The sequence below is a fragment of the Stenella coeruleoalba genome (assembly GCF_951394435.1).
Source record: "Stenella coeruleoalba genome assembly, chromosome: 16".
In the NCBI taxonomy this organism is placed as follows: domain Eukaryota; kingdom Metazoa; phylum Chordata; class Mammalia; order Artiodactyla; family Delphinidae; genus Stenella; species Stenella coeruleoalba.
This window is the reverse complement of record NC_137162.1, coordinates 16,096,290-16,111,183: the sequence shown is the minus strand read 5'-3', so window position 1 is coordinate 16,111,183 and position 14,894 is coordinate 16,096,290. Positions and strand designations below refer to the sequence as shown.

The following is a 14,894-nucleotide window of genomic DNA, read 5'->3' as shown; positions in this document are numbered from 1 at the left end:
ATTTGGGGATTTCTGAGCCAGATTCTTAGGAAATTAAGGTAACTTGTTCATAGAGTATCTCAGAACAGAACAGTAACTTTTCCTTTGCATGTTCTGTAGATTGAGAGTTTTTAAACCTAAGATTGTGAAATGCTGTTTAGAAGCAGAATACCGTTATATTTCACTTTCAGACCTGGAACAGAGTAATAATACAAGATGTTGATGTACTGCGGAAGAAGGCACAAGTCTTATATATTGATTATGGAAATGAAGAAATAATTCCAGTAAACAGAATTCACCAACTAAACAGAAAAATTGACTTGTTTCCTCCTTGTGTAAGTCTCTTTTACTTTTTGAATTCCTAATAGCATCCCAAAGGAGCTGTTTTTAATGTTTTGATGGACATAATATTTGCGTGTTTGTTGCCATGGTTATTATGAGAAAGGACCTATTGGTGTATCTTTTACTATGTAGAGAAACAATCATGGACTTTCTTGGCTCCATTTTATTAGGCATTCCTTAGTTAAGTACTGCCTCAGGTAGGAAACTTAGCATTTTTAGGGACATCTTATCAATCTGCTCTTTAAAAACAATCATTTTTATATTTATTACATTATTTGGAAGCAACTTGAATTTATGTGTAATTGAAGGATAATAACCATCCTTTGGTTGATTTCTCAAGCTTAAAGTCCCAAAAGGAAAAGCATTGTGGATAGAATATCAAGGGAGACAAATAATTATTCATAAAATTGTTTATCGGATTAGTACTTGAAGATTTTTGATGAATATTCAGCATGAAATACCTTGTCTTTAAAAAAAATCTTTGCATAATTAATTAGAAAAAAGTCACTTTCAAATACTAATTTTTAGTAACTTGTGTAAAATCTTTCAGGCCATAAAATGCTTTGTAGCCAATGTTATCCCAGCAGAGGGGAATTGGAGCAATGATTGTATCAAAACTATTAAATCACTGTTAATGCAGCAGTACTGCTCTCTAAAGATTGTGGACATCTTAAAAGAAGTGATTTCCTTTGCTGTGGATGTTATGCTGACAAGTTCAGGTAAGATCTGAATCTTTCTTTTTTTTTTTTTTTAAATTTTATTTATTTATTTATGACTGTGTTGGTCTTCGTTTCTGTGCGCAGGCTTTCTCTAGTTGTGGCGAGTGGGGGCCACTCTTCATCGCCGTGTGCGGGCCTCTCACTGTTGCGGCCTCTCTTGTTGCAGAGCACAGGCTCCAGACGCGCAGGCTCAGCAGCCATGGCTCACGGGCCCAGCCGCTCTGCGGCATGTGGGATCTTTCCAGACCAGGGCTCGAACCTTGTCCCCTGCATTGGCAGGCAGATTCTCAGCCACTGCGCCACCAGGGAAGCCCTGAATATTTCTTTTTAAATGGAGCACTTAATATGTTATTTAGTGCCCACCTGTTACTCAGAGAAGAAATAGAAACATGAAGTGAGACCAAGTAAGCCCCACTCTGGAGTCATTCAGATTGTGACAGGAAATATGGCCTTGGCTCTGCTCTTGCAGTTGGCAGTTTATCAAAGACAAGGCACAAGTTTATAGAATTTGGTACATTAAAAGGCTAGATCTAGACTTATTATGGGAAAACTCTAGTATCTTTTTAATACAGCCATTATAATATCCCTGATTTCTACTCATTTACTGGGAAAATTCAGGAATTTTTCTGTGAATTTGTCCATCCTTACCATCAGTGCTTTTTCTTTGAACAACCTTCACAGAACTGCATTTGGTTAGCATTAAGCCCATAAGCACATAGTATTTAAGTTGTGGAAATGGAAGCAGTTTGGAATCCTGTTCTTCCTTTATGGCTTTGTACATATTTAAAAAGTGACTTCTGACAGTGTGCTTATAATTGCCTCTTGGTTTCCAAGGTATTATTACTCTTCTATTGCTTGAGACCCATCATTGGTTGATTACTTGGTAGAAAATTCAGTTAATCCTGTTGTGAAATTGAGTATAAAATCTCTGTGTTTTGTTTCTTTGCTATGTATGTTCCATGTTGTGACTTGAGCTTTTGGATACTGTTTGAGGGAACTTGAAGTTTATATGGCTGCTGGTTGACACTTGATTCAGCCATACTCTATGTCTGAGATGAAGTAGTCTTATGTCTTAAATTTATTTTTTCTTATAAATGGTGGTCATTCTAAGCATGCCAGTGAGGTGGTAACTAAATCTTCCATGTTATTCATAATTTTTAAGTGAAATATTTTTATTAAATTTTTTGTTAAGTGATGATGGGGATTTTGACTCAATTTTTTCTAATAAATTTATTTATTTTTGGCTGCATTGGGTCTTTGTTGCTGCAGGTGGGCTTCCTCTAGTTGCAGCGAGTGGGGGCTACTCTTTGTGGCGGTGCATGGGCTTCTCATTGCGGTGTCTTCTCGTTGCAGAGCACAGGCTCTAGGTGCGCGGGCTTCAGTAGTTGTGGCACACGGGCTCAGTAGTTGTGGCTTGTGGGCTCTAGAGTACATGCTGAGTAGTTGTGGTGCACAGGCTTAGTTGCTCCGCGGCATGTGGGATCTTTCTGGACCAGGGCACGAACCCGTGTCCCCTGCATTGGCAGGCAGATTCTTAACCACTGCACCACCGGGGAAGCCCTTTGACTCTTTTTAAAGCTGAAAATTAATAAACTATATTTTGCACATAGAAACTGAACTAGTAAAAAATATGCTGGTGTGCGAATAGCTATAATCTTTAAATCATGTGATTCATTTCTTTTGTATTTATTCTTTTCCTCTAATACTTAGTATAATATCTCAATGGAAATATGTTCTCTTAATTACTTTTAGGAAAATTCTTAGACCATGTGCTCATAGAAATGGGATATGGCTTGAAACCCAAGGGACAAAATTCTAAGAAGCCAAGTGCGGATTCAAGTGAGTATACAGATTAATATTGAACGGTGTAGTGATTTTAGTTATTGAAGAAGTTATTGTCTCTTGTCTGTATTCCTAGAGTACTGCCTATATGAAATCCCTGAAACATCAATCTTGGGTGAGACAGCTCTGCTGAACAGTTCTCAGGAGTTTTTTTGGCCATCTGGAGGAGAAAACTCAATACTTACTGGTCTAAAAGTTATCACGGTTGAAATTGTAAATGATGGTGGTGTCCTAGGGAGACTGTAAAGTGAGAGAAGTGAACCTGAGCTTACAGTACCAAGGGAGAAGCTGTGTTGGGAGAGGTGGAAAGAGAACAGGGAAAATGTTGCCAGAATAACAGAAGAGTAAATGTTCTGGGAAGGAGTCATCAGCAATAATAAATGCTGCAAAGGGGTCCAGTGGAAGGAACAAAATCCTCCCAGCAGTATCTGCTTCACTAAGGCACTGTGGAGGTGCCTTCAGGGAGGGTATTCTGTGGGCAGTTATACGCCCACATAGAGAAGAGATTATAAAACGGTGGCAGGATCGCAGAGTGCAGTGGGGGCCCTGGGAAGGGCACCTGACCCAGATTTGGAGGAAAGCCTTTCACAGTGACATCATACTGAGCAGGAAATACTCAAGTTGCTGGGAGATTTGGGAATATGTTCTGGGAAAAAAGACCAGCATGTATGCATTAAGGCCTAGAAGTGTGAAAGAGAACAGTTAGGCCTGAGAAACTGGAAAATTGGATTAATGAAACCAAAAAGGCTTATATTTCTGCTTTTTGATAAGGTGATCTTGAAGATGTCAGGAAAATCACAGCTGAAAACAAAATTGTTATAGACAGAAGTGGCCTAATCCCCAAAGTGTTGACTTTGAACGTAGGTGATGAGTTTTGCGGTGTGGTCGCCCACATTCAGACTCCAGAAGACTTCTTTTGTCAACGACTACAAAGTGGGCGTAAGTAAATCTTGATTTGTGTTATCAATATAACATACATCAAGAGACTCAGCATGCAGATATGCAGATAATGTGTAAACTTGTATTTCTTTAGTTTAAGATGTGATCTGTATCCACAGATAAGCTCGCTGAACTTCAGGCGTCACTTACCACGTACTGCAGTCAAGTGTCTCCACGCTCTGATTTTTATCCAACCATTGGTGATATCTGCTGTGCTCAGTTCTCTGGTAAGGAAAAGAGTATTATTGAATTTTTTACTTACAATTAAGTACCAAGAAATGAACCAATCTTCGTTTTGCGTTGATGGCTGCATTTGAAGTTTGAGTAGTGCACCAATTATGTTTTTAAGTATATCCAATTAAACTGAATCCAAGTGTGTAAGGGAGGAGGAGGACCTGTAAATGCTGCGGGGGTGGGGATGATGGAGGTTTTTATTTTATCAGCCCTTTAGTTCTGGAGACTGATACAGACATTTGTTTATATCAGTGTGGGAATGTGGAACCTCCCAGGGTCATGTCTTGGCCAGTTTTCTTTGGAACAGCAAGAGTGTCTGGAGGCACATAGCTGTTGTGGCCCGGCCTCTGTAGCTGCACAGATGATGACCCTGTGATGACCGGGTTCAGTTCTCTGCTGAAGGGAGGACCAGTGGCCTCACAGGAGGGGAGAGACAGGTAGGCCTCCGGTAAATCTATGGCTTGGTTAGTGGAGTCTGGTTGACTCATACTGCCAGGTATTCTAAAATTGATCAAGACCTAATGGATTCACTCACATGACCAGGACATGTTCCCTTGTCCTAATGAGTTAACTGTCCACTAGAGGGATTAAGCACTTAATAAATAAATAATGACAAGCATACAACATGAGTTACCTAGAAAGGGATGAATAAAGGTGACATTTCAGGAGTTGAAAGCTTCTGATAAGGAAAAGTAGGAATGGTGAATAAGCATGCATAGTTCAGTAAAGCTTGATGTTACATGAAAATAGAATCTATAAATGACCATCTAAATTGAGGAGGAAAAATTTTCGTGTATATCTACATTGGAAAAGCATTTCAGATTGAGTCTCTCCTATTTTTAGAGGATGACCAGTGGTACCGTGCCTCTGTTTTGGCTTATGCTTCTGAGGAATCTGTACTGGTCGGATATGTAGACTATGGAAACTTTGAAATCCTTAGTTTGACAAGACTTTGCCCCATAACTCCGAAGTTGTTGGAATTGCCAATGCAAGCTATTAAGTGTGTGCTGGCAGGTATGTAATTTTTATAGTTCCTGTATTCTTAAAATATTGAAACCTAAAGTTAAGAGCATTAGAATTGAAATTAAACTAGTGAGTAGATCAGGGAATGTGTTTAGCTATAACTTACCTCAGTACAAAAACAATCCTTAATGGAACATTTAGGAAATACAGATGACTATTTTGCTATCGGTAATAAAATGAAGTTGAATGTACCTGTGTTTATGAAGTTGAGTATTCTTTTTTGTTATTTATAGATCCTGCATTATCAATACATATCACAGAAGCCTGTCAATTGCATGAATTAGGGGGAAACTGCTTTTGAAAGCAAGAACATTAACGATCATATGCTTAGAAATCACTGTATATGTAACATGTCCCGCTTGGAGCAGGAGCTTCTTTCCAGTGTAAAAGATTAGCTTCTACAACTTTTCATTCACATGCACCAGAATTTAACTAGTATCCAGTTATCAGAAGGGTATTTCCAAGTTTCTGCTACTAGCAGTGTTCTTTTAACTACATTTTTTAGCCTATCCAAGATCATATCCTTAGGAAGAGGTACAAACTACTGTGTATAAAATAAGTAAGCTATAGGGATGTATAGTACAGCACAGGGGATATAACCAATATTTTATAATAACTTTAAGTGGAGCATAATCTGTAATCTACAAAAATACTGAATCACTGCATTGTACACCTGAAACTAATACAGTATTGTAAATCAAATATACTTCAATTAAAAATTAATGATCTTTTTTAAAAAACTAATTTTTAAAAACAGATCATTTCCTTGGGATAGGTTGCAAAACGCACTTACATTTGCAAAAATACCGCCTTAGGTGGAATGGAGGTGTCAGTGGGTATGCTTTTCATGTTTGTGATACACATTATGATTGTTCCCTAGAAAAGGTAGAACTAGTTTACACACCTACCAGAAACGTAGTAGGGAGTCAGTTCCTCGACACATTGGTGCACCAAATATTGGCTGGGCCAAAAGGTTCGTTTCGTTTTTTCCGTAAGATGGCTCTAGTAGCACTTAGTTTTCTTTAACTTCACTCGAAACAATTTTGTTAGATTGTATGTGACAGCTGTCATATCAGCGTGCATTTAAAAAAAGACTTACAAAATTGGTGAATTTTTGTGTAGCCATTTTAATATTGAAGGTGGAAGAAAAACAACTTTTTTGGCATATTATGCTTTATTCTTTCAAGAAAGGTAAAAATGCAACTGAAATGCACAAAAAGATTTGTGGAGAAGGTGCTGTGACTGATTAAATGTGTCAAAAGTGGTTAGTGAAGTTTCGTGCTGGAGAGTTCTCTCTGGACGATGCTCCACGGTTGGGTAGACCAGTTGAAGTTGATAGCGGTCAAATCAAAAAACAATAATTGAGGACAATCAACGTTATACCACGCGGGAGAGAGCTGACATACTCAAAATACCCAAATTGAGTGCTGAAAATCATTTGCACCAGCTTGGTTATGTGAATCGCTTTGATGTTTGGGTTCCACATAAGTTAAGCGAAAAAAACCTTCTTGACCATATTTCCGCATTCGATTCTTCACTGAAACGTAATGAAAACGTTCCGTTTTTAAAACAAATTGTGACGGGTGATGAAAAGTGGTTACTGTACAATAATGTGGAACGGAAGAGATCATGGGGCAAGCGAAATGAACCACCACTAACCACACCAAAGGCCAGTCTTCATCCAAAGAAGGTGATGTTGTGTACATGGTGGGATTGGAAGGGAGTCCTGTATCAGGAGCTCCTTCTGGAAAACCAAAGGATTAATTCCAACAAGTACTGCTGCCAGTTAGACCAACTGAAAGCAGCACTCAACGAACAGCATCCAGAATTACTCAACGGAAAACGCATAATCTTCCATCAGGATAACGCAAGACCACATGTTTCTTTGATGACCAGTTAAAAACTGTTACAGCTTACCTGGGAAGTTCTGATTCATCTGCTGTATTCACCAGATATTGCACCTTCAGATTTCCATTTATTTCGGTATTTACAAAATTCTCTTAATGGAAAAAATGTCAGTTCCCTGGAAGACTGTAAAAGGTACCTGGAACAGTTCTTTGCTCAAAAAGATAAAAAGTTTTGGGAAGATGGAATTATGAAGTTGTCTGAAAAATGACAGAAGGTGTGGAACAAAAGGGTGAATATGTTGTTCAATAAAGGTCTTAAGTGAAAATGAAAAATGTCTTTTATTTTAAAAACTGAAGGTACTTTTGTCCTGCCCAATAGATATTTCTGGATTGTTTCATCTTGGCCAATTTTGATAAGCTAAAAACTAAATCATTTTAATTTGCTTCATTACCAGTGAGACTGGATGTTTTTTCATAAGTTACTTGGCTCTTAATTTTATGAAATGACTTGGTATAACTTTGGGGCTGTTGATTTGTAAGTGCCCTTTCAGTAAATGCTACAGATGTTTCAGATGTCAGTATTAGTGACCGGTGTTTCTTCCTGGATTGTTTTATACTTTTGTTTGTGATTTTGTTAACAACCTTATTGACATATAATTTATATACCATAAAAGTCACTGTTTTAGGGAATTCTCTGGCAGTCCAGTGGTTAAGACTCCGCTCTTTCACTGCCAAGGACGTGGGTTTGATCCCTGGTCGGGGAACTAAGATCCTGCAAGCCGCACAGCCAAAAAAAAAAAAAAAAAAAAACAGTGTTTTAGGTATACAATTCAGTGATTTTTAGTAATTTACCGAGTTGTACAGCCATCACCATAATCCACTTTTGGAATATTTCCAACACCCCACTGAGATCTCTTGTGCCCATTTATATATAGTTAATCCTAGCTTCCTAGGCAACCATTAATCTACTTTCGGTCTTCTAGATTTGCCTCTTTGGACATTTCGTATCAATGGATTTATGATGGTTTGTTTACATAGAAATATAGAAGCGTTTTACAGACGTTTTCTTTATAATTTTGCCTTCATTTTCATGTTTAGAAAATCCTTCTCAGATGGGACTTTCTGGTTCCAGTGTTTGTCATAGAGTCCTTAAGTTTGTGGAAATTAGGAGCTAAATTTGTAAAGGCTTGCAATAAGAAATATTTTAACATTCTTTTAAAAATTCTTTGTTAGGAGTAAAGCCATCATTAGGAATTTGGACTCCAGAAGCTATTTATCTGATGAGAAAAATTGTACAGAATAAAATGATCACAGTGAAAGTGGTGGACAAGTTGGAAAACAGTTCCCTGGTGGAACTTACGGATAGGTCTGTGATGCCCCACATCAGTGTCACCAGAGTGCTCATCGATGCAGGCTTTGCCGTGGGGGACAAGGGGGTAGTGACAGTTAAGCCCAGTGTCATGAAAGAAGCCAGTGGTAAGTAAATTGTCCACCAGATAATGTCCGTGCTGGAATTCAGGTGGCTTTGTGAATGTATGGGTTCTCATACTTTAAACAAGAATTGATGTTGAGTACCTTTTGTCCTTTTAAATCAAGCATTCATCTAAAGAGTGTGTTTGGGTCACTGGCAGCTGAAGGTCGATCAGAAATGTGAATTTGGAATTCAGTGAGGTAGTAATGGTTAATTCTCATACTAATTAACTTTCCTGCAAAGTCACTAAGAAAGTTATTGGACATTCAGTTCTTCAAAAGCAGACTCTATCTTTAGCAGCCCTGCTTCCAGCTCCCCGCTCTGGCCATTTGTTTTGCAAATCGTCCGTTTATTTTCACAGTTCCCTCGGGTGTAGAAGCAGAAATCAGTCAGTTGGAGTGGACGTGGGTTGAACTTGCTGTTGATCAGACAGTAGATGTTGTGGTCTGTGTGATGTATAGTCCTGGAGAATTTTACTGCCATGTGCTTAAAGAGGATGGTAAGTTGACTCTTACTTATTTCTTTTTACAGTACACTGGCATAGATAATAGGTCAAGATAAGTTTGTTATTGGGTGGTGAAACTGTTCTCTTTCCAGTAAAGGCCAAGTGGGTATTTGTACTTTCAAGAAAGATTTGGTTTTACTTCGTTGCCTTTTATTCCATTGTAAGACATTATTTTCTGTTTTCAGTAGTCTCTGTTTAAACCAGCTTAGAGTTCACAGAATGTCTCCTAAATTCATTTTTGAAAAATTTTAATTGTTGATCTCATTGACGTATGACATACATACAGATAAGTGCACAAATACGAGTGCAGCATAACAAATTCTCACAAAGTCAAAACCTTGTATAACCAACCTCTGGTTACCAGTAACCCGCAAGTTTCCTTCATGTCTGCTGACAATCACTGCCACTTCTTTCTTTCAGAAGTAAATATGATCGTGCCTTCTAATAATAGCATAGATTAGTTTTTCCCATTTATGAACTTTATATAAATGGAATCATACAATATGTACTATTCTGTGCCTTGTTGCTTTTTTTTTTTCACATTTGTGAGTTTGGACCATCATTTTCACGTGTGACTGTAGCTCGTTTTTTGTTGCTGCATAGTGATCCGTTGTGTGAATGTACTGCAGTTTACTGTTCCTTTCTACTCTTGGACATTTGGGTTATTTCTAGTTCTGAGCTATAAAATGTTGGTAAGAATATTCTCATACAGATTTAGCGCACATGCATTTCCATTGAACATGTACCTAGGAATGAAATTACTGGCCAAATCTTAAAGGGTATGTGTGTTTTCAGCTCTGATCGATGAATGCTAAAAAGTTTCCAAAGTGATCATGGCAGTTGTTGGTTGGAGAATTCTAGTTGTTCCACATCCTCACAAACACTTTGTATTTTCCGTCTTTTTCCCTTGAGCCATTCTGGTGAGCATCATTGATTTTAACCTTTCTAAGTTTTGGGTTTTCTCTCTGTCAAATAAGGATGTTACCCTAGATAACTAAGTTCCTGACTGGCTCCCAACTTGTGAGGTTTGTCATCCCTTCATACAGAATCATCTGGTAGATAGGCTACTATTTTAAAATATTTGCCACTTATTTTCATAAGTGATTGTACAAGCATATGGTACAAATTTTAAAGTTACAAAAGAGAATATAGTGAAAAGTTAAGTTTCCCAGTTCCTCTTCTCAGATTTCTAAATATCCTTCCAGTTCCTTTTCTCAATGTTCTCAATATTTTTCCAAAGTTGCTCTATACATATGCTTGTATGAATATATATATTCCTTTTTATGTAGGCATAAATGGTAAAATAAATAATATTTGCACTTTGCCTTTTTCTCCCACTCTGTCTTGGATATCAGTTCACATAGTGTTTCCTCCGTTCTTTTTAAAATATACTTTTAACTTTGGAATAATTTTAGATTTACAGAAAAGTTGCCAAGGTAGTACAGAGAGTTCCTGTATACCCCTAGTTTTCTCTATAGTACCACAATTACGTAAGATGTTAACATTTGTTACAACTTAAGAGACCCACATTGGTAAATGTCTGTGAACTAACCTCCAGACTTTATCTGGGTTTCGCTAGATGTCTTTTCCATTTCTGGTAATGGCCTTTTTCTGTTCCAGGGTACCACATCACTGTACGTCCTCATTCCTTTTCATGGTTACATGGTATTCCTCTGGGTGGGTTTACCCTAATTTAGTTAACCTAGGTGCAGCTACAGCTAAAGGATTCCTGTGTACAAGCATTTATCACTAAAAACAATTCTTGTAATCTGTGATTTTATTCTGAGACTATATCCTTGAGACAAATTCCTAAAATTGTACAATAGTTATTAAGTCAAAAGATATGTGCGCTTGTGCTCTTGAGAGAGTGCCCTCAAGAGGCCATCCAGGCTGATGTCCACCATCAGTGTATGAAAGTGCCCTCTCCCACACCATTTCCTGCAGTGTGTCCTTAAACTTTCTTATTTTGACTAACCTGAACGGTGACAATTCTAACTCGATACAACTTAATTTCCATTTCTGTGGATGGGTCTTTGCCACATATTTAAAAGATATTTTTCTTTTACTTCTATAGTGTTCAGATCCCTTTACTTGGCATTTTAAAGCTCTCCACGGTCTGTATATTTCCAAGCACATCTCTGGTGTTCTTCTTCAGTGATTCACCTTTCCATTCCTCTTCTCTGCCAGACTGCTCCCAGCAAGTGTTTTTTTGGCTGCTTAATTTGGTACTTTGCCTCAGAGCCGTTTCTTTTTCTGGAATTACCCTCTCCTTTTCTAGCAAACAAGTCATACTTCAGATTTCTCTATGAAGCCTTTAGTGCACAGAGCTCACCTCTCTGAAAGTCCTTAGCAGACACTGTCTGTGCCAACCATTTAGTAATTACATATACTCCTTCAGGACAGCTTATATGTAACTTCCTTTTTGTGCAGGCTTGTGCACTGTTTCCTGGTCCACATGCAAAGCTCATGCTCTAGCATACTGACAACAATGCCATCATCATGGCTCTGTGCCCAGTAAATTGTTGGCTTGGGGTTTACTGAGAGTATTAACTAAATAATGACTTATTTGCCCAATTTCTTAATAAGGAGAAGGGAGAGGTATTTGGTGTACTTTATAGTTGCTTGGGGATATGCCTGGGTTTTTATGATCAAAACACTTTCCAACTTTAAATGAAAATCTGTTACTCTGCATGTTTTTAAAATATTAAACACTATGTGTATTGTGTTTTCAGCTCTAAAGAAACTCAGTGACTTGAACAAATTGGTAGCAGAATATTGCCAGCAGAAGTTGCCTAAAAATTTTAAGGCAGAAGTAGGGCAACCTTGTTGTGCTTTTTTTGTAGGTAAGTTGCAGTTGGCACAATATTGACTATATTAGAATCTTTTATTTCTTGACTTTCAAACCTCACTTTTAGTGTATTTTCTTCCTGATGTTTAAGCAGATATTTTTCATAATCAAAATAAAGTGAATGCTTAAAATACTGTGGGTTTTTTTGTTCTTCTCTCTTTGTAACAAGGAGCCTCCAAATGATACATTCTTACCTAACTTTGTCAAATGCTTTTCTTTCCAGAATTTCTGATAATATTAAAAGCTAGAGAGTGGGAAACCTGTTCACTGCAGATTCATTGTTTCTTCTGGTCACCCTGTGCATGTTTATTTTGAAAATATGTTTGATGAAACACCTTAATTTCATTGCATGTTTTTCTGTTTATTTTTTCTATTATTTACCAAGTAACAAGTGAAACAATCTCATTAGTGGTGAGACTATTATAAGTCTTCCAGTTTGACAAATATCAAGTTTATTAAGTCTTTACTTCACTTAATATTCTGCATATTGGTTAGGTTATGAATGAAATCTTTATAGTAGATGTAAAAGTGTGATGCTATAAAGACTTTGGTGATATTCTAAGAATGAATTTTGAGAATCCTCCTTCTAGGGATTTCTGAATTAAAAACTAAAGGTGTTGTCTGGGAAGAGAAATATATTAGCTACTTTAGACAAAGAATGGTCTTTTTCAAGATAAAAATTTCAAACCTTAATAGAAGGGAAATATTCCATGTTACAAATTCTGTGTTAAATCTAGGTGATGGTAATTGGTATCGTGCTTTAGTCAAGGAAATCGTATCAAATGGAAATGTTAAAGTACAGTTTGTGGATTATGGAAACATTGAAGAAGTTACTGCAGATGAACTCCAAATGATCCCATCCAAATTTTTAAAACTTCCATTTCAGGGGATACAGTGCTGGCTAGTAGGTATGGTGCAGAGTAAGAAATTTTCTCAACTGTCTTCTAATACTTAGAGTACATAAATTTCTCAGTATTAATATATTTATAATTTTAATATTTTGTGTAAGTTATTTTCTGTTTCATATTATAAAATTTAGAAACATATATTTAAAGATACTGGCCAAAATGTTCAGTGTTGATGTCAAAGTAAGGAAGCAGCTGCTTTTCTATACTTATGATAGGAGTGAAAACTGATGCTTTCTTTTGGAGACATTTTGCAGGATTCCTTAAGAGCCTCAAATATTCTTACCTTTTGTGTTAGCAAGTTTACTTCTAATAATTCATCCTAAAGAAATAATCATGTTATTTCACAAAGTTCACCTACATGGAAATTCATTACACTGCTGTTAATAATAGCAAAACAACCTAAATAGCCAATAGTAGAGGCTTGGTTAAATGAGGATCCACATAATGGGTAGTGGTAGTACCTATTTCATAGGTTTGTTGTGAAGATGATTAAATTAATGTTTAGATCAGGGTCTGTCTGGCACTCAGAGTTCTATTAAGTGTTCGTTCTTATTACACAGTCATTAAAATGTTAAGTATGTGTTGATGTGAAGACTAGTTCATGATTTAAGTGAAGGAAGCAAGTTATGAAAGAGATGGCAGGATGGCATTGTGATTAAGAGGACAGATTAGAAGCAGCTCTGCTGCCTACTAGCTGTGAAACCTTAGGTAAACTGTTTAAACTCTATGCTTCCTTTTCCTCATCTGGAAAATAACGGTACCTTCCTCAAAAAGGCATTAAGGATAAAAGAGATACAAGGCATAAAGCACTGAATAGTGGCTAACATTACAACTATTTTTATTATTATAAAAATTTCTTTATAAAAGCATTATGAGTATGTATGTGCATGTGTGTATTTCCATATGCACATAAAGATTATGAAAGGTTGGATACCAAAATGTTAATAGTGGTCATGTCTAGAAGCATTAGATGCTTTTTATGTTTCCTTTTGCCTGTTTAATTTCTACTTATTTTACACTAACTATGTTCTGGATTATTGTTTTTAATCACCATGTTTTATGTCAGTGTTTCTTAAAATATGACCCCTCCACCCCACAGCCAGTAGTATCAACGTGAGAACTTGTTAAAAATGTAGATTCTTAGTCCCCATCCAAGACCTACTACTAAATTGGAAACTCTAGGGTGGGGCCCCAAAATCTGTTTTCACAAGCCCTGTACATAATACATATGCACACTCACATTTGAGAACCACTGTTATGAAAATAAGGGTATAAGCCAAAGTTATCCCAGAAAGATAATTTTTGGTTAAATAATTAAATATGATACTTTGAAATTATCATTGGAAGACTCTTCACAAAGGTACAAGTGTAGGTTTAACATCTTTTACTAGAATAGTTGATAACTCATCATTGTGTATGTAACCATAGTGGCTTCTAAAAGAAATAATAATTCTATTTTTGCCTATTGGGAAAAATGCCAGGTGAAGATAAGTTAGTGAGGAAAGTAAAGACGGATCCTGAGCCTCCTAAAACAGTAGTATATTTGTAGATGCATTATCTGCAACTCAGGCACTGAGGATGTAGATATATAATTGATTATTGAGAAAAGATATTCAAAATCACTGACCTGAATGGTAAACTTGGGAAGGGTCCAGTCCTGGGTATTATTGAGGCAAAAAGTGCAGCTTTGGGGCACAGAATTCTTACTTTTTTTATTTTTATACTCCACATCTTTATTTATTTTTATTATTTTTTATGCTCCACATCTTTATTGGAGTATAATTGCTTTACAATGGTGTGTTAGTTTCTGCTTTATAACAAAGTGAATCAGTTATACATATACATATGTTCCCATATCTCTTCCCTCTTGCGTCTCCCTCCCTCCCACCCTCCCTATCCCACCCCTCTAGGTGGTCACAAACCACCGAGCTGATCTCCCTGCGCTATGTGGCTGCTTCCCACTAGCTAGCTATTTTATGTTTGGTAGTGTATATATGTCCATGCCACTCTCTCGCTTTGTCACAGCTTACCCTTCCCCCTCCCCGTATCCTCAAGTCCATTTTCTAGTAGGTCTGTGTCTTTATTCCCATCTTACCCTTAGGTTCTTCATGACCTTTTTTTTTTTTTTTTCTTAGATTCCATATATATGTGTTAGCATATGGTATTTGTTTTTCTCTTTCTGACTTACTTCACTGTGTATGACAGACTCTAGGTCTATCCACCTCATTACAAATAGC

The 14,894-nt window shown here is 37.0% G+C and overlaps 1 protein-coding gene across 13 annotated transcripts in view; it reads left to right on the top strand.

Annotated features, from left to right (window-relative positions):
• Positions 1 to 14,894, top strand: part of TDRD1 (tudor domain containing 1) — a 45,985-nt gene that overhangs the window by 20,217 nt on the left and 10,874 nt on the right. For 12 of the 13 annotated variants that reach the window (XM_079899365.1, XM_079899370.1, XM_079899364.1 and 9 more), the window contains 10 exons: positions 171 to 314; positions 872 to 1,040; positions 2,793 to 2,879; positions 3,654 to 3,821; positions 3,941 to 4,048; positions 4,899 to 5,069; positions 8,159 to 8,401; positions 8,758 to 8,895; positions 11,634 to 11,744; positions 12,487 to 12,657. In XM_079899365.1, coding sequence (XP_079755491.1) covers positions 171 to 314; positions 872 to 1,040; positions 2,793 to 2,879; positions 3,654 to 3,821; positions 3,941 to 4,048; positions 4,899 to 5,069; positions 8,159 to 8,401; positions 8,758 to 8,895; positions 11,634 to 11,744; positions 12,487 to 12,657 — 1,510 coding nt within the window. The remainder of the gene's footprint in view (positions 1 to 170; positions 315 to 871; positions 1,041 to 2,792; positions 2,880 to 3,653; positions 3,822 to 3,940; positions 4,049 to 4,898; positions 5,070 to 8,158; positions 8,402 to 8,757; positions 8,896 to 11,633; positions 11,745 to 12,486; positions 12,658 to 14,894) is intronic. The other variant, XM_079899368.1, reaches the window with a different exon arrangement.